The 27025-nt window shown below is 55.4% G+C and overlaps 1 protein-coding gene across 1 annotated transcript in view; it reads left to right on the forward strand.

The window, feature by feature from the left end:
* Positions 1–7703: 7703 nt before the first annotated feature.
* The window catches only part of PADI2 (peptidyl arginine deiminase 2), a 43205-nt gene continuing 23883 nt past the window's right edge, over positions 7704–27025 (forward strand). Inside the window, exons 1-3 of the mRNA XM_046660042.1 lie at positions 7704–7868; positions 20145–20328; positions 21301–21373. Of these exons, the coding sequence (XP_046515998.1) occupies positions 7777–7868; positions 20145–20328; positions 21301–21373 (349 nt within the window). The 5' untranslated portion in view covers positions 7704–7776. The remainder of the gene's footprint in view (positions 7869–20144; positions 20329–21300; positions 21374–27025) is intronic.

Here is a 27025-nt window from a genome sequence, read left to right on the forward strand (position 1 = left end):
CCCTGACTGTTTGCTTTGCCCAGTCCCAGAAATATCCCCCCACCATTTACCCCAAGCACTCCGTGAGCCTCCACATTCCCCTCCCTTGGCTGAGCTCTGCCTCTTGCCAGGAATGCCCCTCCCCGACCTCTGCTCGGCCAACTCCTACCCGTTCTTCAAAGGGGAGCCCAAAGTCCACCTCTTCCATGAAGCCTTCCCTTCTTTCCTTAGCTTGAATTAACTTTTCCCTCCTCTGTTGAAGCAGAGGCTGTGCATACCAGTCAGACTTCCAACAGCATCTGTGTCTCTTCGTGAAGGCTCTCTGCCACATGCCACGGACCAGGAGTGCTGGAGACTTACCCCAGCCCCCACCCAGGTGCAGCCCTCCCCCATGATTCAGCTGGAGGGTGGAGGACGAATGCCCCGGCTCCCTCGCCCCTTGCTGGGATAACTGAGTGCATGCTCATGCTCCACACTGCCTCCCAGAGACCCCTGGGGTCAAGCTGCAGTAAATAACTTGATACCACTCTCCTCACTGACTCCCTAAGCTTTGTCGGCTCCATTCCTCAGTCCCCTACTGGTGTTTCCGGGGACAGCCTCTCGCTGAATTCTTGTCGCAGGGGCTGCTCCCAGGGGAGCCCACATAAGCCTGTGCGTTCCCTCCACGGTACTCCGGTGGTGCGCTGGTCAGCAGAGGCCTTGGGGGATGACCATTAAAACCCCAGGTAAGATGAACGGAGCGCCTTCTACATGCCCGGCCCTTTTTATGTATTATCTCTTTAAACCGCACGACAACGTGGGAAGTCAGTGCTGTGGTCACCCCATTTCCCAGATGAGAAAACCGACGCTCAAGTCAAATGACTTGTCCAAGGTCTCATAAGCCTGCAAGTGTCAGGGCCGGGGTTTAGATCCAATGGGACTGATTCTAGAGACAGAGGATATCACCACCTCGCGGGATGTAGCAGGACTAATCATAGCACCTGCCTCCCGGGTACTGTAAACGACTCAGAAGTGTTCTTACAAAAGGCTGTGTGTGTGTGTGTGTGTGCGCACACCTGCACATGCGTGTCGCCCACCTAGATCGCTCGTAAGGATGGACTGTGTCTGATGGACCTGCGCCCCTCCTCCTGCCCAGCCCAATGCCTGGCACATGCTTGGTGATTATTTATTAAGCACTCGTTAGGATGAAGCAACAACCCAGCCTCCCAGGACCAAGGCACCAAAGCAACAGGACAGCACAGAGGATGAGGCCCAAAGGACCTGGCTCTGCTACCTGCAGGCTGTGTGTCCTTGGGCAGGCACTGCCCCTCTCTGGGCCTCACTCCCCCTTCTTGGGGCCTCAGTCACCTCTCAGTCCAGAGAGAGGGTCCCACTCTAAGGGACCTGACCTCACGCAAATGGAGTCCCTGAACCCTGACCTGTACCATCTTGGGGAGAAGAGGTCCCAAAAGCTAAAGGAAGGTGCTGAGAGAGGTTGGACGAGACGGGAGGCACCCTTGCTCTCTCAGGATCTGCCCGCCAGTACCTCTCCAGCGAGAAAACCCTTTCTCAGCTTCTAAAATGGGGATCTGGCGCCACCTTGTGGTCACCACCTCTTCCATCGTCCACCACGTTGTCTCCTCCTCGTTTATCTTCTGGCCGTTGACCCCACCGATGCCCTCCGGGAACTCCAGAGCAATTCCACTCTCTGCACCAAATATTTACCTGCTATGCCCAGGCACCGAGGCTCAACCCAGGAGAGACAACCACACACAAGGTGGCCACAGTGCCTACCTAACAGTTAAGAACACTCTGGACCAGCACTTCCAAAAGAAATATAAGGCAAGCCGCAAAGGCACTCCTCATACGCAATTTTAAATTTTCAAGTAGCCACATATTTTTTAATTAAAATAGACAGGTGAAGCTAATTTTAATAATATATTTTAATTGAACCCAATGTATCCAAAATATCATCGTTTCAACCTTTAGTCAATTTTTTTAGTGAGGAAGATTTGCCCTGAGCTAATATCCATGCCAGTCTTCCTCTATTTTGTATGTGGGTCACCGCCACAGCGTGGCTTGACAAGTAGTGTAGGTCCACCCCTGGGATCCGAACCCCCAAACCCTGGGCCACCAAATCAGAGCATGTGAACTTAACCACTCAGCCATGGAGTTGGCCCTGCAATTTTTAAAATTACCTTCTTTTTTGCATACTCAGTCTTCAAAATCTGTGTGTATTTTACACTTACAGTGCATCTTAATTTAGACGAGCAAGTGCTCAGTGGCTCCTGTGACCCTGGCTGCCTAGCCTGTTGGACGGCAGGACAGACAGACGGTCAGCTCGCTCTGACCCCCTGGCAGCCCTTCAGAGGCGCATTTGGCCCGTTACATCTCCAGGATTCACTTTGTTGCTTTGCCTTAGGGGCGTGGATGGGCTAAGAATCGAAGTTGTGCCCTCCGGCAGAGCTGGATTTGAATCTCAGTGACCAGGGATAGGACGCCCCAGGCAACTCATTTTACCCTTTGACGTGTAAAAGGAGGGTAATAAAAGCACTTACCTCTGGGGTTGTGGCAAGGAGGCCTCGCAGGAAGTAAAGGCTCCGTAGATAGTGACTTAATGAATCGAAGGCTTAGTCCACTTTTTGGCACTGTGATGGTTAATTTTATGTGTCAACTTGTCCAGGCTATGGCACCCGGTTGTTTAGTCAAACACCAAACTAGTGTTGCCATGAACATCCTTTTTAGATGTGACTAGCATTTAAATTAGCAAACTTTGAGTAAAGCGGATCGCCCTCCAGACTGTGGGTGGGCCTCATCCAATCAGTTGAAGGCCTTAAGAGCAAAGACTGAGATTTCCTGAAGAAGAAGCAATTTGGCTTCAAGATTACAACATGGAAACTCTGCCTGAGCTTCCATCCTGCAGATTTCAGACTCAAGATTGCAACGTCAACTCTTTCCGACTTTCTAGTTGGCCCACACAATCACATGAAGCAATTCCTTGAAATCTCCCTCTCTCTCTCTATCCATTTCCAGAGGTGATGGAAGCCCTGGAGGGCTTTGGAAGGTGAGCAGACAGCAGGACACAGCATCCTCGTTCTGAATACCTGTGGTTAAAGGTTGGATAACTTTGCTCAAGCCACCACATGAATGTAACGTCCCACACTTTCCCGCCATGAAGTGAAACGTCTTGCGGGACTGAGGGCTGAGGTGGAGGTGGAATTAATGCCCCCGCCCCAGAGCCCCTCCATCACCAGCTGACCAGAGACCCCTCTGAGGGGGTGGGATCAGAGGGCGGGCTTGGCAGGAGGAAAGGGAATGGGAGGGAGCAAGGAAAGGCCAGGGTGTAGGCAGCTGCTCTCGAGGGCGGCTGCTGGGGGGCCGGGGTTGCAGAGTCAGAGGGTGGGGAGGTCCCGGCACAGAGCAGCTGCCTTGGGAACGGATGGCCTGGGCCCCCATCACCTCCGCACCCTGGCCTCCTGTCAGAATACCCGTTGAATTCGGCTCCCCATGGCAGCCATGTGATTTTCCTAAAGCACGTCTCGGTCATTGCCACCTTTCGAGGTCCTTCCGAGGCTTTCCTGTGACCTTAGGATAAAGCCAAAAGTCCTTCGCACGACTTACAAGGCCCTATGTGACATGGCCATGGCTGGGCCAGCTCCTCCCACTTCTCTTCATCCCTGGCCGATGGACTCACCAGGCCCCCATATATGCACTTCCCTCTGCCAGAACACCCTTCTCCCATCCCCTTCCCCATGCCCAGCTCACCCTTGGGTCACACCTCAGACACCCGGCTCCCTCCCTTCCTTCTACATGGCAGCCCTGCTCCCCTCCTCTGAGCCCCCAGGCCCTGGCTCAGCGGCCCCTCTAGAACTTCTGTGCAGGATGTCCTCAGACACAGCCATCTGCTTGGGTGGCTCTAGGCGACCTCATGGTGCTCCTGCCCTCCCCCTCCCAAGAATGGCCACAATTGTGCTGTGGCTGCTTGTTTCCACGGCTCAGACCGCCTGGTGTGTGGTACAGCCTGGCACACAGTGGCGCTCACTAAAGACCGGCCACTCCCCGCCCTGGGTTCTTCCCTTTGCTGTCTGACTGGGTCACCTTGTACCAACCGCTTCCCCTCTCTGAGCCTCCTTGGCTAATTGGAACCTTATTTTGATTTGCAAGCTCTGAAGTTCTGGACAAGGAAGGGGATGATTATGCCCCCTAGGAAGGCACACTTACGACACATCGTAGAGGGTTTTCAAAGTGTGTTATGAAATAGCAGGTACAGTCAGAAACTTGTTTTTACAAAAACTCAAAATAACTACAGTCATGCACCTCTTCACAATATGGATATGTTCTGAGACGTGCGTCATTCGGTGATTTTTGTCGCGAACATCACAGAGTGTTTTTACACAATTCTAGATGCTCTCGCCAACTACACACCTGGGATTTGTGGTACTGATCTCATGGGACCACCATTGTATTTGCGGTCCCTTGTTGACTGAAATGTCATTATGCAGCGCATGACTGTGTACCTGTGTAGGAAATAACTACCATCTACCGGGACTGGCATCTGTGCCGGGCCCTGGTATGCCAAGCATTTTACTGTGCGTCATTGCATTCCTCCTTACAACCCCATGGGCTGGGTACCCCTGGATCTCCCATACAGAGGAAGAGGCTGAGGCCCAGAGAGGCACCCAGCTAGTGAGGGGCAGAGCGGGACTCCACCCCAGGTTTGCCAAGTCCAAAGGCCATGCAGGCTTCCCCACCAGGCCGGTTGGTGCCTCTGTCTAGTGGAGGATAATAATAGCTCCCATCTCATGGGGTTGTTGGGAGGATTACATGAGCTAAGAGCTGCGAAGCCCTTAAAACGTCTCCTGGCACAGCCTCCGGGGCCAGTAAGCACTGTCACCCACAGCTGCAGGGGACAGCCTCTGGGCGGGCCCTGCAAGAGCACACTCAGAAATGTTAACAGTGGTCTTCTCTGGTCCCAGGCTCACGGGGTGATCATGTTTTTTTAATCTTTTTTACAATGATCAGGTATTACTTATGCATTTCTTTCCTTTTAAATTCTTGCCTGTATGATGCCCTCAGCAAGCTGTCAGTCTCCTCAAGGCAGGCCCATGAGATGTCTGAGTCACTCACTGGGCTCCCCCAAGGCCTAGCACAGAGACCCCCAGTAAATGATCATCGCGGGGAACAGCTCCGAGGAGCCCCTCCCAGCCCAGGTTCTCTGGCCACATGCCTAGCAGGAGCCAGAGTTGGGCTGTGAGGTGCCATCAGTGCCTGGAACTGGCCTGAGCTGATCCTGCCCTTGGCTGGCATTCCCTAAAAGACACAATGAGATGGCTCTTCCGGGCCCCAGGGGAACCGTGGGAGCAGCCGTGGTGCGTGAGACCTCCGGCCCGGAATCCACCAACAGCTGTGACCACTTCAGCTATTTTAAACCCTCGGGCACCCGGAGGCCCTGTCACACCAACCTGGCGCTGTGGCCCAGCATCACAGGCCCCGAGCCAGGGGCAGGAGCCCCGAGCATGGGTCAGCGGGTCTGGGTGGGATTTTTTAAGGAGACGAGTTTCAATTTCTTGAGTGCTCGCCTTGTGCCAGACACTCGTGCTAGTGCTTTGCACACATGGTCTCACTTAATGTCATCCTCCCATCTATGCTGAGAGGTCAGCGCGTTGACGGACAAGGACGGTGAGGCTCCGAATGGCAGGGTAAATTGTCCAAGGCTCCATGAAGTCAGGTTTCCTCGTCTCCCAGTTAAGAGACCACATTCCTCCTCTGCTCTTACGCACTTGACCATGTCCCCCCACGGCCGTACCAGTTTCTATCCTGGCTCTGCCACTCTTGGGAGCTATGAGACGGGGGGCAAATTCTTCAACCTTTCTGCAGCTCACTTTCGTCATCTGTGAAGTGGTGGGGTTACTGGGAGGGTGTAGTGACCTCATTCTAATACATGAAAGGGCCGCTGGAGCAGCACCTGGCACGCAGAGAGAAGGCAGGAAGGGCCTGCGGTTAGTCCTTCTGTCCTGACAGTCACTGCCTTCTGCCTGACGTCACCCCTGCCCTGCTCCTGCTGTGATCTGCCCCGGCCGGCCTCAGTGGGGGCGCAGGCTTCCTCCCCCCACTCTGGGCCCCAGTTTCCCCGGGGGTGAAATGAGGGTGTCGTGCTCTCGGATCCCCAGGAAAGTGGGAACTGTGGTGTATGCCCGGTATCTGCCACATAGTAGGGGCTCAAAATTCACTCCAGCAGGGGCCACCCAGAGCCCACCACGGGGGTCTCACAGTCAGCTCCAAGCTGGACAAGTTTTTTTCTTCTTTGGCAGGTGGCCACCCTCAAGCTGTCTCCCGATTGCATGATGCACTCAGCGGCCACCAGGGGCCCATCACAAGTTACCAGCATCTCCCTGGGTCGGTGCACCCCTGGAGGCAGATGACCCCTGAGCGACTCAGGCCTTTCCCCTTCCACCCTACATTCCTCGAAGATCCCGGTTACCCAGGGGCGGCTGGGTTCTTCACTCTCTCCTAATTTGGGCCCCTCGAGGAGGCCACTGGGGCCAGCGGGCGGGGTGTGTCTCAGCTCTGGGCACTTGTCAGCCTTGACCCTCTTATTCAGGTGCAAACCCTGCCAGGGCTCCCATCCCCCAGAAGCCCTATCCCCTCTCAAACATGCACCCCTCCAGCCTGCCCCGGCCTTCCTATAACCTCCACCCACTCACCCGCCACTTCCTGTCCTGTCTACCAAGGACCACTTACTCCTACCAGGCTGGATTATCTGAACAGGCCCTGCCTTGGTTTCAGAGCTGGCAGGGTCTGGGGTGGGGTGGGGGCTGGTGCGGGCCCTCACTGGATGTCGTCCTACACCTCAGCCTCCACACACACAAGCTGACCTCTGCAGTGAGAGCCTCCTTTGCCCAGCCGCCCAGGCCAGAACGGGGCCCCCTCCTTGTCTCTCCACTGGAACATCAATATTTGAGTCCACAAACACTGGTCAGACCAATCCTCTCCTCTCCAGCTCTCTCAGGCAGTCCCAGCTGGGTCTTCATCGACCCTCCCCAGGGACACCTCCATCTGGGGCAGCCAGAAGGGCCCATTTTGCTTCCACACCTGACCACTCCTCGCTGAGGAAGCCATGCCAAGGTTCCCATTGCCCATCCACCCATGCCTTGGCTTAGCATTCTGGCCCAGTAGGCTGCTGGGCTCCCCCTGCCACCCCTCTCCCCATTTTCCTTCTAGTGATACTGATCTGATTGTTGGCGGGCGGAGGGGGATGTCAGGCTGTATCTGGCTTCCTGGCTTTGCTCAAGCGGCTCCCTCTCCTCCCTTCCCCTAAGTTTGCAAAAACCTCCTTTAAGAAGGCTCAGGTCCCGGACCAAAGGCTGGGTTAGGGCACCCACTTCCTCTGGGCTCCAACCACCTCCTGTCGTCGGCCCTATGGCAGCTCCACGTGTGCATTATTTGCCCCGCAAGACCGGGGGCGCCTGGAGGGGAGACTGGCCCTGTGTCCTGGCGCCTGGCAGCTAGGAGCCCACTGAAAGTATGTTGAATGAATGGAGCAAACCAAGCTTGCAAGGGAGAAATTGGCAACTGCCGACCTCACCCGGACCACAGTGGGGCGGGGAAGAGTGTGGGGGGCGTGGCCACGCTTGACGGACGGGCCCGCAGCCCACTGCGAGAGGAGACGGGCGGGCAGTCCCCGCCCACTGACTGCAGGATAAGTCAGAGCCCCGGCCCCGGCGGTCAGGGGCTGCTGGAGCAGACTCACCTGCGACAGGTGCTCCGGGCGGACCTCGACGAGCGCGGACGGGCGCGGGGCCGGGCGCTGCGGGGAAGATGCTGCACGAGCGGACGGTGCGGCTGCAGTACGGAAGCCGCGTGGAGGCCGTGTACGTGCTGGGCACCTACCTCTGGACCGATGTCTACAGGTGAGCGGGGCCACCGCGCCGGGCCGACTCCCCCCTCCCACCCCTGCTCAGCCCGAGATCTCGGCCCCAGAAATCCCGAGACCCTCTCGGGACTCGGGAACGCGGACAGCCTTCCTCCAGCTCGGGTTGCCCCTCATCCCGAGCCCGCCGCGCCCAGAAGTCTTAAGAACCTCACCCAGAAACCTGACAGCCCCCAGAGCTTGTGCCAGCCTCCCCGAAATCCTGACGCCCTCCCACACACCCTGACACAGCCCCGGCTCCATCACTACCCCTTTCCAGCTTCCCTCCCCTGCGCCTCCCTCTTCCCACCGCCTGAGCCTCGCCAGCCCCTCTCCCAGGGCGCCTCAGCACCGCCCCAGCTTCCCCGCTATCCGCTCCGCTTTCACTTCTCCGCTTTCCCCTCAGCACCTCCCTTCTCCTCCCTCTTGCCCTCCCCTCAAAGCCTCCTGGCTCAGCACCCACCTCAGCCCAGCCCCTTGCCCCACTCCCAGATCAGCTGAGCTTCCTCCAGGATGTGCTGGGGGCTGGGGCAGGGCCAGAGGGGAGCTGGCCCGAGCAGAACCTGGCCCTAGGGGTTGCTCAGGCTCGGATTTCACCCTGTGGGGGCTGCTGGTGGTTGCCTGTCCCCAGGCACTGGCCATGAGCTCCACGTCCCCAAATGCTTTCCCCTGACTTCACCCTGGCGTCAGGAAGGGACCTTGTTCCAGCCAGCTGAGTGTGCGGAGGTGGGGTCTTTGTCAGAAGGGTGCCCCGGATCCAGGACCCTGTCCCCTCCTCCTCTTCTCCCGTCCACAAACTTTGGTGGGGTGCAGGATTTCTATGACAGCAGGATGTGGCGTGGGGAAATTGAGGTGAGGGCCCCACCACTACCCCCAGCCCCCAGGAAGCAGCCGAGTCTGGTGACCCATCTCCCTGTGGTGTGTGTGGCGGCCACGTGAAGGTGCAGCTGGTGTGAATGAAGGCATGGAGGGTGCAGGGCAGGATGAGCGCCCTCTCTTCCCAGCATTCGAAATGTCCCCATGGCTGGGGTGGGAGGGTCAGTGCTGAGAGGAGGGAGCATGCAGAACTCTTAGGTGGGACCCTGTGCTGATAACCTCCAGTGGGTCCCCTAACCTCTCTGTGCCTTGAGCTGAGCTGGAGGTGCCAATGTGGCTTAGTGCTCCCAAATCATTCTGTCATCTGAAGGGCCCTGCCTCCCCCAGGCCCCCACCAAATCCCATCCCTCTGTCTTCCTACACACCCTCCCCAGCCCACCTTCCTACACACAGTCCCCAGCCTAGTCTCTCTGCCACCTCCAGTGGCCCTGGCAATCCCGTCCAGCCAGTCTCCTGCCACATCCTCAGCAGGCCCTGGCTGTGCTGATGCCATCAAGCCCCAGCCTCCTTCCCCCGAGGGCAAAGGGCCCGTGCAGACCAGGGCCCCTCTCCTCTCATCTGCCCCTGGCCTCAGTTGTCCACATGGAAACCCCAGGGGTGATTTCTGAGGATCACAGCAGTGGAGTGTGGTCCAGGCCTCAGTGACCTGGGAGGGCGCCCCTCCCTTCCCCACCCCCAGTCCTAAACTGGGCCAAGAAGTGGGCTGGGAGCCAGGGCACTCAGGTCTCCAGGCTTCAGCTGTCACCATAGCCGCCTGTTTGTTCACATGGGCACAGCCTGAAAGGCTGGCACGGTGGCTCCAGCTGGTGGGGGGGAGTAAGGAAGGGGGCCATGCTCAGGCCCCCTGCCTTCCCTCTGTCCTGGCAGAGAGAGGCCCTGCAAGAGCGGGGGCAGGGAGTGGGGACTCTTCCTCCCTCTGGCAGGGACCGGAGATGTGACAGTCCCCTTGGTCCTCTCTCAAGAAACCAGCCACAGCCACAACGACCCACAGCCCCCACCTGCACTTCACTTAAGACTCTCCCCCGACAAGAGAGGCAGCCCAGTCTAGACTGGCACTGTGCAACAGAGGGAGAATGCAAGCCGCAGAGAGAGCCTCACGTGGAACCTTTCATTTCCTAGTAGCCACATTTTTTTTTAAGTTAAACAGGTGAAATTAATTTTAATGATATATTTCATTTAACCCAATCTATCCAAAATATTATTTCAATATGTAATCAATCTAAAAATTACTTTTTTTTAAAGATTGGCACCTGAGCTAACATCTGTTGCCAGTCTTCTTTTTTTTCCCCTTCTTCTTCTTCTCCCCAAAGCCCCCCGGGACATAGTTGTATATTCTAGTTGTAGGTCCTTCTGGTTGTGCCATGTGGGACCCCACCTCAGTGTGGCCTGATGAGCAGAGCTAGGTCCGTGCCTGGGATCCGAACCGGCGAAACCCTGGGCCGCCAAAGCCGAGCATGCGAACTTAACCACTCAGCCATGGGGCCAGCCCCAGTATAAAAGTTATTAATGAGACAATTTATGTTTTCTTGTTCATACCCCTTGAAATTCAATGTGTATTTTATGCTTACGGCACATCTCAGTGCGGCCAAGTGCATTTCAGGTGCTCAATCGCCACAGGTAGCTGCTGGCCACTGTCCTGAACAGCACAGGTCTAGAGCAGAGGGTCTTAACCTGGCACTGTCGCGTTTGGGGCCAGATAATTGTTATAGGGGCTGTCCCGTACATTGTAGGGTATTTAGCAGCATCTGTGGCTTCTAACCCCTGGATGCCAATAGCAACCCCCCAATTGTGACAACCAGAAATATCTCTGGACAATGCCAGCAGTCCCCTGGCAGGAAGACAAAATCACCTCCAGTTGAGAACCACTGCTCTAGTGGAAGGAAGCCTCTTCTGGAACTAAGGAGGCTGGGCTGTTGCTGCTCTTGTCACTCCTGATATCTGTAGTGGTAAGAGCTGCGGTCAGTATGAACAATAGCCGGAGATATTGGTGAGCTCTTATGGACCAAGTGCATTATCTCGTCTCTCCTCCCCACAGACCTTGGAGATCATGCTGGGGTCATCCTGTTTTGTCGATGAGAGAAGTGAGGCTCAGAGAGGTAAAGCCATTTGCCCGATGTCACACAGGACTCAGGTGCAGGTCTGTCTGACTCAGACCTCATGCTCTTAACCTTCACTCCATCCTGTGTGACCCTAAAATGATGAGGTTGAAATGGATGACCCTCTCAGCCTGTGTCCCTTCCACCCTCCATCCGGGCCACGAGCCCACTGCCCCTGGAGACTTCACTCACCCACATTCGACCTTCCACTTCCCACTGAGTCCTTCCAAACCCTGACACGGGTCCTGACTCAAGCCCCTCGAGCTCCTCCTTGAGGAGACCCCAAGGGACAAGGCCTGGTGGACTCTGTGCCCAGTCAGTTAGGGAAGGGTGTCTTGACCCCTCATTCCTAAGCCATGAGGTGAGGTGAGTGAACAGGCCTCAACACCCGGCCAGCCTCCTTCCCAAGGGCTCTGGGCCCCCTTTCCTGAGATACACACACACAGCTTCCTTCTCCTCCAAACACACAGCGGGGGTCTTGCCTGCCCCGTTCCTCAGCAGACCCTGTGGTCCACCCCCCCTCTCGCAGCACAACCGGCCCTGTGGGGATGGATGGCCTGGCCCAGCCGTGTTCTGAGTGCTCATCTCCAGCAGGCTGAGTAGATGCACAGGAGGAAGGAAGTAGGATTTTTTTCTGGAGATTTATTTTCTAGTAGTTGGTCAAGATACTCGCTGTTTCCTTCAACGACTCCCAAATGCACTTGTCTTAGGTGTGGCACACGTCTGCCTTGTCCACACAATCTCCCCCATGGTCCCTTTAGCTGGCAGCCACTTCTTCGCTGGGGCTGGCTTGGGGCCCCATCCGATTGTGGCTTGAAGTTGGAGAGAGGGCTGGAGTGAGTGGCATGCCCAGGTCACTCTCACGCTCCCCACCCACCTGTGGTGAGGGATGTTCTCCCTGCACTGGAGCCAGGGACGCCCCGAGTCTGGAGGGGGTGGAGAAGGAGCCTTGGAGTAAAGTAATAGAGGGATCGTATGCCCAGCTCTCCCACTGACCCATAAACCAGGCCCTGGAGTCAGCTTCTCCCGTCCCTCCTCACTTTACGCCTCTGTCCAGACAGCTGGGAGTTCTCGACTGGGCAGGTGTCTGCTTCTCCCTGGTGGCGAGAGGTTAGGATCCGTATCCTGAGGTCTGCAGGAGCTTCGGGGCAGAGGTGATGTTAACAGTTGTCTCTTGCCTCTGCTGAGCAGTCTCCTGGTTACATCCGACCTCATGATGAACCATGAGGTGGGAGGTGGGGGTGATCCCCTGCCCCCTTCCCCGGGGTACACCAAGGCAGAAGCTGACCAGCCATTTTCCCGGCAGGCCCTTGCCCATCACCCTCTGGCAGAAGATGGCGGGGGGGGGGGGGGGGGCGACCAGTGCAGGGGTTCCTAGACGTCAGCACAGTGAAATGCTAGGAAAACAGAGAAGACTGCAGATGTGCATCCTGCCCTGGGAAGAGCCTGGAGAATCTGAATTCATCCCCATCTCACGCCCTCCATTCTCTTCTCTTGGTTGGTGTGAGGGTTTTAGAAAGTATCCTTAGCACAAAGGCCAGGGAGGGTCGGTGATCCAGTTTGAAGTGATGGGGACTTGGGGCGCCATGATCTCCCCTTCTCATAGAGTGCCGGGCGCCGCCTCCCACGTCCCATCTCCTGCCGACTCCCCCACACGCACTCCCCCTGGTGCATTGGCTTTGTGGATGCTGTTAGCCCCTGAAGGCACCTAGCTCATTCCCACTGCAGGCCTCTGCAAGCCTGACATTTCATCCCTTAAGTCTCAGCTCAAATGTCACCTCCTCCAGGCAGCTTTCTTGACCACGCTCATTTCGTGGTGCCCTGCCCTGAGCCCCAAGCCCTCTCTACCTCGTTACTGTTTTTCGTTCTTTGCAAATCTTGTTATTTACCGAACATTACTGTCTACCATTTACTGAACACTTTTCCGTACCAGACAGGCTTCTTAGCCCCTTGCATGCTCATCTCACGTGTATTTAATAGTTTACGTGTGTCTAAACTTCATAACAATTTTATGAGTTGGGTACTGTTATTGACCCCCTTTTACAGTTGGGGAAACTGAGGTAAGGGATGTTTGTCCCGGATGACACAGCTGGGAAATGGCGAGGGGCAGAGCGCAGGCCCCTACCCGCACTCTCCTTCTGGGATCTTGTTTTCGGTGTGTCCTGCTCCACGCTCCCGGCTTTCCTTGTTTCCATGCCCTCCCACCCTCCAGTCACTGAAGGGCTCCTTGGTTGAGTGAGTGAATGAATGGAGTGGCCAGTGATGCATGTGGACTGGTGTATCGTTGGGCTGAGCTCTCCACCCCAGCCTCAAGGAGCAGGCACTGTTGGATGGGCTGGTGGAAGGTCAAGGGCTTGTGGCCAAGCTTGGCCAGAGCAGCATTTGCTCCTGAGAGAATGAAGGGAGGAGGAATTCAGGCTGCGTCAGGTGGACCCATAAACCAGAACAGCATCCAACGCCCTCAACCCTAAAAGGGAGACCCTGCCAGGAGCTGCTCCAGGGCTCTGGTTTCAAGCTGGTTCCTGGGGGATGGGAGGGTTCTGGAAGGGACCTGGCCCCCGTGTGTCGAGCCCGCTGCCCCCTGCACAGCTGGGGTCCCTGGGGCCTCCCCTTCCTGCTCTCTGGCCATGAGTCGGGAGGGGAGCACAGTAGCAGGCTCGCCCCGGTGCCCGGCCCACAGGACAGGCACACCTACTCAGCTCTGGGGGAGGCAGTTTTCGGAGGCAGCTCTGTCCTGCCCAGCTGTGCCCGACCCCGTGCCCAGGCGCTTTGATAGCTTAAGCCTGCTTATCTCTGTCTCTCACCCAGGAGTCCAGGGCGGGAAGCCAGCCTTTGTGTCTCCTCTCTGGGCCTCTGACCCCAACCTGAAAAATAAGTAGGGGGCTCAAAAGGTTCCTAAGGGCTTCTCATGTGGTGCTCTCCTAAGCTGGGCCTGACACTGCCCCGCCCCCACCAGCCGTCCCAACCTGGAAGACCTTCATGGGGGACTATGACTTATGGATCCTCTCCCAGGAAGGGAGCAGCCAGGCCCAGAGCTCGGAGGGCTTAGCTCACACTCTGCCATCACCGTCCCTGAGACAGAGCAAGTGCTCCCTCCATGGGCCTCAGCGTGCTTGTCTGTAAAATGGGATGACATTAATACAGGCTTCCTGGGGCTGTCGAAAGGATGGACTGAGATCATGTGGGCCAAGGGCTTGGAACAAGGCCCGGCATATAATAAATACTCAGTTAGTAGTTATCATGAATAGGTATTGGGTTTACTATAATATTGTTAAAACAAATAATAAGGAGACACAGCCTCAAAGAGACGATAATGCTCATGGGAGAGAAACGTTGAACAACATTAAGTGTTGTTTGAGGCACCAGCAAAGGGAGGGAGAGATGAGTCCTGGCTGATGAGATTAGGGAGGACTTCCTGGAGGAGGTGGCAACCAAGCTGGATCCTGAAGGGTGGATAAGAGTTCACAGTGTGACCACGACATGCCACACAGGGGCAAAGGTACCTGGCAGGAAAGTTGGGACACACGGGGGGCAGAAAGGGCATAGTTTCCGTGGCCTGATGTGTAAGGCTAGAGAGTTGATGAGCTCAAATGAGGGCTTTGAATGCCAGGCTCAGATGATGCACTTGCTTCTGTAGGCAGTGGGGAGTCACTGAGGGTGTCTGGGGAGGGAGTGACCATAGATTAGGTTGTTTTTTCTCTAGGGAGAGGCCCTGAGGCAGCTGGAGGCACCAGTGCCTAGTGAGAGAGACTGCTGAGGTACCAGGTGGAGGAGTCTGGCTGAAGACAGACGTCACGATTTGCCTTCGCTCGATCCCTGTCCAGGGCAGCTACCCGCTCAGGGCTCCAGCCACCACCATGCCAGGTGTGAGGCCTTGCCTGCCTGCCCTGGTCTCTCTCCTTGCGGGTGCTCACCATGGGGTGCATGCCAGGCTGGCACCCACGTCCCCCCCCCCACCTCAGACTTCTGCAAAGACCCGAGGGCAGGATGTCGCGCCCAGGCTGCCAGGAGCCGGGGTCACTGTGGGAGTGAGCCCCGGCTGGTGTTAACAAGGCTCAGGGCTGGTGGATTAGTTCAGAGAGCCAGGTGCCAGCTGGGAGCAGGCACACCACGCCCTTGAGTCTGGGGCTGAGTGAGTCGCCCCAGCCCTGAGAGGCCAAGCTGGTGACACTGCCCACCGAATGAGTGAAGACCAGAAATGCTGAGTGGCTCCCCAGAGGCCATCCAGCATTTGTGGGGCTGGGCACAATTTTGTGATGTTAAGTGGCAAAACGCAGAATTCCCTTGGGTTGGGCTCAGTAAACATCCGTCTTCTGTATCTGACACTGCTTCCCAGTCTTGCTCTAAGTTCCTTTGTGTGGCACCCACCGACCAGCCATTTCTCTCCGTTTCCACGGCCAGCACCTGGTCCCAGACCGCCGTCATCCTGGACAGCTGCAGTCACCTTCTTGCAGGTCCCCACTCCCATTATTGCTGTCCTGAAATCTGTTCCCCACCCTGCACCCTGGGTGATATGTCACAGCGCAAAAATGACCATGCCATCCCCTGCTTGGAAGCCTCCACTGCTCTCAGGAGAAAGGCCAGCCCCTCACCAACGTCTAGATCCTCTCCTCCCGACACTCTCCCTCCCCCTTGCTCGCAAACTGCAGCCACACTGACCTCCTCCAGTTTCTTGAGCATGCTGGGCTAACGTCCACCTCGGGCCACCACGCAAACCGTCCTGGCTGCTTGGAAACGCCTGCTCCTCCTCCCCTCCTCGCTCTGCCCAATTCAGTGCTTCCCAAACTGTGGCCCCTGGACCGGCAGCAGCTGCACTGCCTGGGAGCCTGTTAGCAACGCAGATTTTCATTCCACGATGTGTGTCAAATCCTCATGCTGTGCACTTTGAATGTATGCAATTATTTTTGTCAATTTTTCCTCAATAAAGTTGGAGGGAAAAGAAAGAAATTCAGTTTCTCAGGCCCGGGCCCAGCTGAACGAGAAGCTCGGGGGTGGACCAACCACCTGAGTTTTGATGGGTCCTCCAGGGGATGCTGGTGCACACTCAAATTTAAGAACCACAGTCAGATTAATTCACGTCTGTCCTTTAGAGTGTAAAGTTTAGACCTTAGCTCAAATGCCGCTTCCTTCAGGAAGCCTTCCTTGACTCCCAGATCAGGGCCCCATGGCACCCCATACCCCTTCTTTCTAGCAATGATCACAGCTGTAGTCTCACGATTGACTGTGCAATCTCTTCCACTGGAATACATCTCCAGGGGCCTAGGGAACATGGTGTCTTTTTTGCCAATCTACCCCATCCCCTAGAACTGTGCCTGGCTCGTAGAGAGTGCTCCATAAATACGTGTTGAGTGAATGAATAAGCCCATAAGCAAGCCCTCCTCTTCCAGCCCTTCCTGCAGCAAACATTTATATTTACCGTGTGCCTATACGGGCCAGGTGCCGAAACGAAGAGAGGAGACATTCCCTACCTTCAAGGAGAAAACTGCCACAAGGGAAAGTCAGCACAGGGACAAATCGACTGAGTTGGGTCTTAGTAGGGATGGACAGTTGCCAGGCAGAGAAGTCAGGGAAAAGTATGAGAGGTAGAAGGAACAGCATGTGCAAAATGCATGGTGAGATGGAACGATGCAGGAGTTGAGAGGCTGGAAAGTCAAGTTGAGATGCAGTGGCTAAGTGCCTCTGGGTGGACTCCAGGCTAAGCCGTTTGGGTTTCACCATATGGATCGCCACTGAGGAGCCCCTGAAGGTTTTCAAGCGGACAAGTGATCTGACTTCTTTAAAAAAATGAAAACATCACTCTGGCAATACAGTTTGGGAAACCAAGAAGGGTGGGTTCCCTCATTCATTTATTCCCCAAGTGTGTATTGAGTATGGCCATGTCCTGAGTGCTGGGATACAGTGGTGGGCAGAGCAGACGTGGTCCCGGGAGCTGGCAGCCCGTCCTTCCGCCCACACTATCTCTGGCCTCTTTCTCATAAGCAGGAGCTCATGACCACCACCAACACCCCCGCTCTCTTTCCCTCAATACCGTCCTGGGCCCCTCCCCGCAGCCTCCGGGGATGACAGAGGTACTAGCAGAGGCTCTCGGGTTTCTTAGGGAGATTCTGAGAGCTTCGTCCTGGGGAGGGAGGCAGCCAGCAGGATCTGCAGGGGACAATGGACGCCTTTGTTGCTTCTGCCAGGGCCACTCCAAGAATAGCTGTTTGCTCAGCTCAGAGCAGGGCTGGTGCTCGGGTGGTGGGAGGGTGCGGGGCTCTGTAGCTCTGATGTCGGCTGAGTGTTAACCCCCCCAAGCCTCTGGGGCCTCCTCCAGTTTCTCACTGGTCCAGAGGAATGAAGGTGGCGGGAAGCATCGCTTACAGCATCAATTGTCAGAGTCAGGTCCTAAACCCGACGCACCCTTTGAAATTGTAAAGCATTTTTTTCTAAATAGAATTGTGTGCAGAAACCCAATATATAAAATCAGATGAAATGACAGTTTCATCTGATTTCTGGCTACAAAGGGGAGCAGGGACCCAGCAGAGAGATCCCCAGCTTTTCAGTGCCTCCTCCCCACCCCTCGGCCCGGGGTCTGCCCCCTCTGCACTCTCTGGACTCCACTCTGACGTGGTCTCATCCTCTCATTTGGCACTTGATAAAGCTGGGAGAGAAGCGCCTTGCTCAAGGTCACCCAGCAGGCAGATGGTCAAAGCTGAGACTTTCACTAGCAGGATGTTTCCCAGACCTGAACCCACGATTGCCCAGACTCACGTGATTTTTACCAAAACTGTATTCGACCTGTAATACTATTAACGTTTTTCTTTAAATCAACTCACATTTTTCTTATAACTTTATTTTAACTGGAGATCTTATATCATTACCATAAACGGCAAGCCCTTTTCAATTGCCATAAAAAGAGAACACGTGAATAAATACATAAATCTTCTTTTAAATTGTTCATCCACTTGCCACCTAAAAGCATCTTACAGGCGTACCCAGACCTCCCTTTGGGAAATGCTGCCTGGCGCTTCTAAAAGGCTCCCTTTTGTCCTGCTCAGCTCCACCCTCGAGGCTGGGAGTGCCCAGCCCTGTGCTCGGCTCTGCAGGAGGAGGGGTGGAAGAGGCAAGACCCTGCCCTCCGGGGCTTAAGGTCCAGAGGAGTCTGGGCACCACAAGCAGCACCACGAGACAAAATGAGCCCCTGCCCCATGAAGGATGAGAGAGGGGGTCTGTGGGACAGGAGCGGTGGGCGGTCATCCTGTGTCTTTGTAGGTCAGCACATGGGCACTCAGAAGGTACAGGGGGCACACTTAAGACCCCCTCAGCGAGTCAGTGGCAAAATTGAGCTGGAATCCCCATCTTTTGCACATGTACCCCCAATCCTGGGGTTTTTTTAGATGCACTTCTAATGATGGATGTGGACAGTGGCAGCAGGCTGTGACCAACAAGTGTCCAGGCACAGATCAGTGCCGTGTCCCCATGATAGGCTGAGGACTTTAGAAGGCAACAGACAGATAAGAAACACAGTGGCCCTGGAGTTCTTTTTCAAGCTCCTTTCCCAGCACCAGGCATGGGCTGCCAGACCTGTGTCCACTCTCTCCCGCCAGTGCCCGAGACCGGTGTTGTTTGCCAGCAGCCCCCGTAGTCTGTGGCCTGGGTCAGAGAGACCGTGCCTGGCGGCCTCTACAGACTCGCACTCATGGCCTTGGCCACCCCAGGGCTCTGACTCCCAGACTGCACTGCTGAACATCTTAGACTGGTACTTCCCAAAATGTAACCCCTGGACCAGCAGCAGCAGCAGCTCCTGGAACCGTGGTAGAAATGCGCATTCTGAGGCCCCACTCCAGCCCTCCTGAATCTGTACTCCGAGGAGGGGCCCGGCCATCTGTGTGGACGAGTCTTCCAGGTGTTGCTGCTGCTGCTGCTGACCTTTGGGAGCCGCTGCTCTCCTTCAACCCTGGCCACTGTTTGCATCTCCAGCTGCCCCCGCTGCGCCTCAGTCCTGCCAGCCTCTCCAGGGATGCGAATCACAAATCTGTACCCTTAAAAAAGAAATCTGAAGATTTAAACACACTCCCTGATGATTCCGATACCCACTGTAGTGGAGAAGCTTCTGGAACCCAGGAGCACCCGACACTTGTAGCTATGTCTTAGTCTCAAATCCCATGAGAATCCATCCTGGATCCTCTGAGCCGTCTTTGGCCTTTGGGAACCTTCAGACCAGGGGCTGGACTTGTAAAAGCTGTCAGGCCTGGGCTCCTTGCCCCCCGTCTCTCTGTCCTTCCTGTTAGCCGCCTGAAGCCGGTGTCTTAGGCAGCTCCAGCTGCTGTAACAGAATACCATAGGCTGGGTGGTTTAAAAGCAGACATTTCTTTCTCTCAGTTCTGGAGGCTGGAAGTCTGAGGTCAGGGAGCCGGATGCTTGGGTTCTGGGGAGAGTCTCTTCCCGGCCTGCAGCCAGCCGCCCTGTCGCCGTGTGCGCATGTGGCCTCCCTCCCTGCATGGAGAGAGATTTCCCTCTCTCTTCCTCTCCTTGGAAGGTGACCATTCCTATCAGATTAGGACCTCGCTCTCATGACTTCCTTAATTATCTCCTCAAAGCCTCATCTTCAAATACCGTCCCAGCGGGCGTTAGGGCTCCAATAGGTGAATTTGGGGGACACAGGCACTCAATCCAGAGCAACGCGATCAAACCAGTTCATTTCCTGCCCTGAGATCTTGATGGTTTCTCAAGAATTCCAAAAGTATTTCCCTTTCAATAGAAAACCACTCCGGAACCCCAGGAATGACCCTCAGAGGGAGGAATTCCAAACCCTGAATGTTGTGGCAGGAAGGAGGTGTCTTTACGACAAAGCCAACCCACCCCTTCTCCTTGAGGACCCAGGTTCCAGCCTCCATCCCTGTGACACCCAGCGCTTGGGCCCTGCCGCTGGCCTCCAGCTCTGATACTGGACGGGCCTGAGAGACAGGGTTCCAGGCCTAGTGCCACCTTTGGAGCAAATTCATTGCTCCATCTGGGCCTCAGTCACCCACCCGTCCAGTACCCCCGGGGCTCCCAAGGCTGGCCGCCCATCAGAAGTACGAGGAAACGTGTTAAGAATTCAGATCCCCAGGCCCCACCCTTGAACATTCTAACTCAGTTGGTACACGATTGCCCAAGCAATCTGTATTTTTAACAAGTACCTCTGTGCTACGAGGTGATTGCAGTATAGCTGGGTCCTTCAGAGTCCCCCAGACGACCTGGGAGGGCCCTGACAGCCTTGCCCTTCCAGGATCTCCTCACCCGCCCCAGGGACCTCCATGACAGGCTCTCCTCTCTCCCTACAGCGCAGCCCCAGCCGGGGCCCAGACCTTCAGCCTGAAGCACTCGGCGCGCGTGCGGGTGGAGGTGGTGCGTGACGGGCAGGCCGAGGAAGTGGTCACCAACGGTAAACAGCGCTGGCCTCTCTCACCCACCACCACGCTGCGGCTCACCATGAACCAGGCGAGCACCGAGGCCAGCAGCGACAAGGTACCCTGGCCGGGGACGTCCGCCTCCGAGGGCCGCGGGAACCAGGGTCACGCTGGAATCCAGCCAGGCTAGAGCAGTGCTGTCTGATAGAAAGAGAATGCGGGCCACACGTGTCATCGTCAATTGTGTAGGAGTCACATTAAAAGAGCAAAAAGAAGCAGGTGGATTTAACTTCAATAATTTATTTTACTTATTATCATTTCGACATATCAATATAAAAAAATGTTAACAAGATAGCGTACGTTCTTATTTCATACCGAGTCTAAATCTGGTGTCCATTTCACAGTTACAGCGCATCTCAGTTTGGACTTGCCACATTTCAAGTGCTCAAAGGCCACCTGTGGCCGGTGGCTATTGTATCAGTCAGCTCAGCATTAGCCCATGAAATAATGGCTTCATGGAAGCTTAAAACTGTGGGCTGCTGAATGATGGAGTATTCAAATGATCGAAGTTACAGCCACAAATGTCCTTGGTCTCACTGTGTATAGATGGGGTGCTGGGCACCCAAGCAACACAGTGATTTGCCCGAGTGGGGTGGCCGAGACCAGACTTACTTCTCTGGGTTCTCTGACTAGGAATTTCCCCATGTGCCCCATGGCAGTGACGGCACTGAGCATTATCCAAAGAAAACTACTTCAGACCTGCCCCCTGGCTCCTTAGCGGGTCTCGGCATACACCATGGCAGATGTGGGGGCCCCCCGCAGGCAGCAGAATGCACGGGGTGGGGCACACGTAGGTGGTCGGCACCCTGGATGCAGTCTGAGAAGAGGGGAGTCCCCTATCTAGTTGAATAATCTGGGAGAAGCAGCCTGCCAACCCAGCAGTGCTTCCTGGAGGAGAGGGTTTGGATGTTTGGAGAGAGTTGGCTTACAGCCTGAGGTATGAGGCAGGGAGGGTGGTCCCCTCAGATTTCCCTGCCCGTGATCTGTGTTCTCTGCTCTTCTCTCCCTCCCAATGCGCCTCACCACCAAGGTCACCGTCAACTACTATGACGAGGAGGAGAATACCCCCGTCGACCAGGCCGGGCTCTTCCTCACGGCCATTGGTGAGTTGGCGTGCCAGTGGCCTGGGTGCCTCTGTTCCCCAGGGCCTGGCATTGCTGCCCTTCTCGGTGGCACTTGGGCTGTTTTCAATGCTGCAGCCCTGGCACTCGAGCTACCTCTAAATAATGCAGGCTTGGGGAGGGAGGTCACACGTGCCCAGGCCCTTCTGTCCTGGGGAGGGATGTCCTGCAGGAGGAGACGTGCCCCGTTCTGCCAGCAACCCAGCCCAGCATCAGCATCCCCATCCTAGGCTCTGTGGGCCACAGACAAGAAAGGGCAAAGTCTGTTTCTCCCCTGCAGCCTGGAGAAGAGTCTGCCTCTCCTAGTGAGAGAAAGGGTCTGTCTACAAAGCCTGCTTGCCCTCCCTAGACCCAGCCGTGGGGGCACAGAGATGCAGCCTGGATCCTTAATGTGCCTGGTCCAAGCTCTTCATTTGACTCATGAGGACAGTGAGGCCCAGAGAGGTTAGGGAACTCGTTCAGAGTCACACAGCCACTCAGTGGCAGTGAGTTCAGAACTCAGGAAAGAACCCCTCCCAGGTTCTTTCCATCTGCACCACATTCCCCTGTCCTGGGTACCAGGGCACGTGGGATGCAGTGTTTTGAACCTTCCGTGACTCCACTCTTCTGCAATTGAGGTATTACTTTTACACGTTTTTTAAATCTTTAATCATATACTATTTAAGCGAGGAGGACATGTCAGAGGGCCCTTTTGTCCATCCAGCCTTAATTTCGCGTTGGCAGAGTTGCCACATGGCGGGGGAGAGAAGTACCAGTTATTGAGGGTCAGTGATGGGCTGATGCTTTAGGAACGACAGTGGTTTCTCCCACGTGTTCAGCACCTCGTCCGCGTCCAGGACTGTGCTGCGTGCTTCGAGGAGGAGGAACACCTGACAATTACTGAGCGCCTACGGTGTACCTGGCTCCAATACTGGATGTTTACTGTCATGACCTCAATCTACTCCTGCAAACTACGCTGAGGATAGATACTATGAATGGCTCCATTTTACAGATGAGAAAACCAAAGCTCATAAAAAGTAAAACAAATGAAAACTTGAGACCACACTCCCAGAAGTGGTCTGTGGGACCCCAAGTCACTTCAGTTATCTCATTCTCCAGGGGTCTCAGATCTCCCCCCAAAAAACAACCAGTTCCCAAGTCAGCACCTCCTTCTCCAGCTCTGTGCTTTTAGCCCCAAAATAGGCTCGACAGCAGCGCTCTTTGCCTCATAGCTATCTCCCCAGTGGGCTCGGTTGCTGGTCACCCTGTCCGTCTCTCTGCGCTGAGGGGAGGCCCAGCCTGGGGTGGGGTCCTCAGACAACCTCGGGGGGCCTTGGGAGATGGAAACCAAAGCCCCAGAGTTGCAGCTGGGAGCTGGCACGTGTGTGACCCTCACATGCGCACAGAGTCTCCAAGTTGTCTCAGATGACCATCCCTGAGGAAACCTAATCCCACAGGGACCGGGACACCTGAGGACATAAGCAGGAACGGCAGTGCCAGCAGCCTGTCAGATGAGGGTGATCTCAGAGGGCTGACCACACCGTTGCTGAGGCGTCCACCAAGGCTAGGCAGACTTAGGATAGACGGCAAAATAGTGCACACGAGGAGGCAGGACCAGACCGCTCCTCTCCGCCACAAGACCATAAAGCTGGCTCAGCGGAAGCCTCAGAGGAGCTGCAGGTCCGAGACCCCAGAAGGACCCCGTACGCCCATCGTGAAGGACCAGGCTCATCCTTCGGCGGTTCTGAGGCTGTGCTTTCGCTGAACGATTATTTATTTAACTGCCAAGAGGCCCAGCCATTTAGGTTCCGTGGGCCAGCAAAATGTCCCCTGCTGAAAAAATAATAATAATAAGCCTGACAATTCTGATGCTTGGTCAAAAAGAAAAGACATTAATAAAATAATTTGCCATCAATTATCACCATCATTTTAACATCTGAAAAGTAGGCAGGGCATAATCTCAATAAAGGACAGTCAACCATACTGCAGAAGTAAAGCTTTATAAAAACTCACCCCAGTGAACTTATGTTTCCTGTTCCATCAGGGACCCTGGTGAAAATCTGGTTTCCCTCGGGACCCATGGGTCCGTCTGACCCCTCCAGGTCTTACCTTCCCTTAGGCATCTAACCTAGGAGGCCTGGAGCCCCAAGTCCTGAGGGATCAGTGAGGGGCAGCACCTCTGAGGCAGGCAGACCATCAACATCCCGACACGGCAGGGCTACCCCCAAGGACATGTCCGAGTCCATCTGGCCCTGGTTCTGTCCTGAGCCCCCGCCGAGCAGACAGAGCCCTGGCTTCAGAACAAACAGAAATAAGGCGAAGTTCTGGCTCTGTCCCCTCCAGCCACGTTGTGACCATTGACCTTCTGAGCCTCAGTTTCCTCATCTGCAAAATGGAGTTCACAGTGCAGTCTTGCACGTGCTGACATGGATTTCACAGGACGGGGCATGCAAAGAGCCTGGTGTGGGGTGGGTGCTCTCCTTTCTTTCCTCCCTTCCTCTTGGAGAGTCTCATTTTCTCTCTGCCTGGGTGAAGTTGAAGAACCTTATTGTCTTCCTCCTGGGATTTGGGAACACACCCACGGTGCCCTTGCCCAGATCAGGCCCTGGATCTTCATCCCAGTCCTGCCAAGGACTTGCCATGTGACCTTGACAAGTAGCCCACCCTGTCTAGACCTTGCTTTCTTTTTTGAGGGAGATTAGCCCTGAGCTAACATCTGCGGCCAATCTTCCTCTTTTTGCTGAGGAAGACTGGCCCTGAGCTAACATCTGTCTCCATCTTCCTCTACTTTATATGTGGGATGCCTGTCACAGCATGGCTTGCCAAGTGGTGTGTAGGTCCACACCTGGGATCCAAACCAGCAAGCCCCGGGCCACCGAAGCGGAATGTGCGAACTTAACAACTACGCCACCGGGCCAGCCCCTGGACCTCACTTTTTCCTAGCTATAAAATGAGAGTTTTGAGCTCATGGATCCCTGGGGCCTTCAAGACTCTAATTAGGGCTGATTTGCAAAGCCCTCCCGTTAAGGGGGAAAGTGGGAGGAAGGAATAGTTTCACCCTCTGCTGTGGGCCTGGCAACGGGAGCAGTACACACACAGAGCTTTGAGAATTTCTTGAATCAACCTAAGGACCTCATTCCTTGAACCCCCTCCCCAGAGCCTAGGATAATTGCCCTAGGTGGCTGTGGGGGGAGAGTCCTTCCTCCCCACCGCACCCTAAGCTGCCCGGTTGGGCAAGAAGGCCAGGCCCCCTGCCCTTGTCCATAGCCAGCCAAACTCCTTGTGCCTCTGTGTCAAAGCTGAGCCTTCAGTGTCTAGAGTCTCAGGCAGACTGCTTTGAACCCAATCCCAGTGACATTTCCCGTTAACCTGCCCCACACCCAAGGCGCCACCTGACACCTTGGGGCTATTCCGGGAGCTAAGTAAGAGCAGAGCCTCTGGGAAAATGTCGTCTGGAGCCCAGAGGCCCTGAAACAGATGTCCTCCTGCTCCTCCCCAGGAAGGCAGGGCCTCCCAGGAGGGCGAAGCTTGGGGCAGGTCACGCCAGCCCTGTTCTCCATCCCTACAGGATCATCCTGTTGGGATCTAGTCAGATGAGACACTGGGGGAAGCTTTGAAGGGGAGAAGTCCTCCAGGGATGGCTTGTAGCTTGAGGGGGTTTCCGAGGGAGGGTGGCGAGGAGAGGAGGTCGTTTGAGTTGACTGTGACGATGAGTGATGGTCATAAGAGAGGAGCGTGAAACGCATGGAAGGTTGGGAGGTGGGTGATCAGGGAGCCCAGTGAAGTAAGGCCCAATTGCATGACGGGAGGTCAGTGAAACTTACCTGAATTTTACACATCAAGAAAGAGCAATAGGCATGTTATTTAGGATTAGGGAGATTGCTTCTGGCAGGTGAGGGCAAGGGCTTGAAGGGGAGCCGTGTTTTTCCTTAAAAACTGTTTTTGATCCTATTTGATTTTTTGTGTGTGCTATGTGCAAATATCACATTGATAAAATTTTTAAATTTAAGAAATTCATAACGAAGTAAAGCACAATAAAGTGCTTCCTAATCCCTCTCCTGTGACCCCCTGCTTCCCTGGACACGCCACGGGAGCCGTGACGTGGTGCCACCTTGCAGCCTAGAGACAAAGGCCACAGGGCTGCCAGGATGGGCATGTGGCCAGCTCCTCTGAGAATGACTTTCAGGGTAGCAAGTGTGGGTCTTGGAAGGCGGGTTTGGCTTTTGGAAACAGCCCAAGAGGGAGGTCAGCCTGGGTCAGTCAAGGGCAGGGGTCTGGAGTCAGAGGGAGGGTGACGCCCACGTCCAGCTCTGCACTCTCTGGGGACTTCATGGTCACTTCCCTGCTAAGCGCCTTGGTTTCCCCATCTGTCGGTGGGGCCGGCTGGGTGGGTGGTGACTCCTCCCTCCTGGCATGATTGGAGGGAGAACATGCATGCTCTGCAGCTGGCAAAGTGGACCAGAACCAGGAGAGATTGTTATCTTGAAAAGCAAAGAGAGTGGCTCCTAAGGAGGCTGGGTCTGCAGCTGGTTCCCAGGGAGGAGCTTCAGGAAGCTGGAAACTTCGTGAAGATCTGGAGGCCAAAACCAATATTGTTCCTCTGTCTGAGCCTTCAGCCTCCTTAACAGCAGCTGGTGGTTCCGCCTTCGCCACTTTTCCCTAGAATCCTTATCCTGCACCAGCCTCCCAGGTTTTCAGCCCAATTTCCTGACAGGTGGCATCTCTGAGTCTGGGTTTGCTTACCTATAAAATGGGAACAACAATGTTGATCTCATAGGACTGGGTACTCCTTGCAAGCAGGCACTGTCCCCAGTGGCCCGCCACGAGGTCCCTGTGCCCAGCACGGTGCCTGGAACCCAGTAAATGCTCGACAGAGATTGGCTGGGTGAATGGGATCAGTGGGAGGCGTTTCCATCATTACGCGCTACAGCACCTAGCTGACAGCAGGGCTGCAAGGGCTGGGACGCTGGAGTGCTGCCTCTTCCAAGGCCAGGCGCCCTTACAGCTTCTTCCTCCTGCCTCCTTCTAGACCCAGAAAAACCTCATTCAGGGTTGGGAGGGAACTGGGCTGTGGGCAGAGGGAAGACTTGAATGTAATCCCCAGTCTCAGAGTGAGCTGCCCAGGGAAGGGTGACACCAGGGCCCTTCCTGTGCCAGGACCCTCCTCCCTACCTGGTCCAGGGAGAGCCGTGCCTACCCAGGGGACTGACCAGGAATGCCTTCGTTCCCACCCAGCTCCCACCTTGGTCCAAGTCATGCTCAGCGTGAGGCGGAGCCCACCCGGCCGTTCAGGGGCCTGGGCCCAGCTCACCTCATTCTATGGGACACTCCCGTCACCTTCCCAACAATTCCCCTGCCCCACCCTGTTAGTTTCTAACTCAGGGGCAGTTTTGCTCTCAGGGATGTTACTGGCATCCAGGGGGTTGAGGCCAGGGATGCTGCTAAATATCCTACAGTGTACAGGATGGCCTCACAACAAACAAGTATCCGGCTCAAATGTCAGTAGTGCCTATTTGTGCAATTAGTACAACTCCTCTAACTGGAAAGGGCCCCAGTTTGCAGGTAAAGAAACTGGGGCTCAGAGAGGCTGTCTAACCTGCCCAAAGTCACACAGCTTGTAAGCAGAGAACCAAAACTGGCTGATGCTAAATCTTG

This window comes from Equus quagga, chromosome 5, assembly GCF_021613505.1.
Source record: "Equus quagga isolate Etosha38 chromosome 5, UCLA_HA_Equagga_1.0, whole genome shotgun sequence".
Lineage (NCBI taxonomy): Eukaryota > Metazoa > Chordata > Mammalia > Perissodactyla > Equidae > Equus > Equus quagga.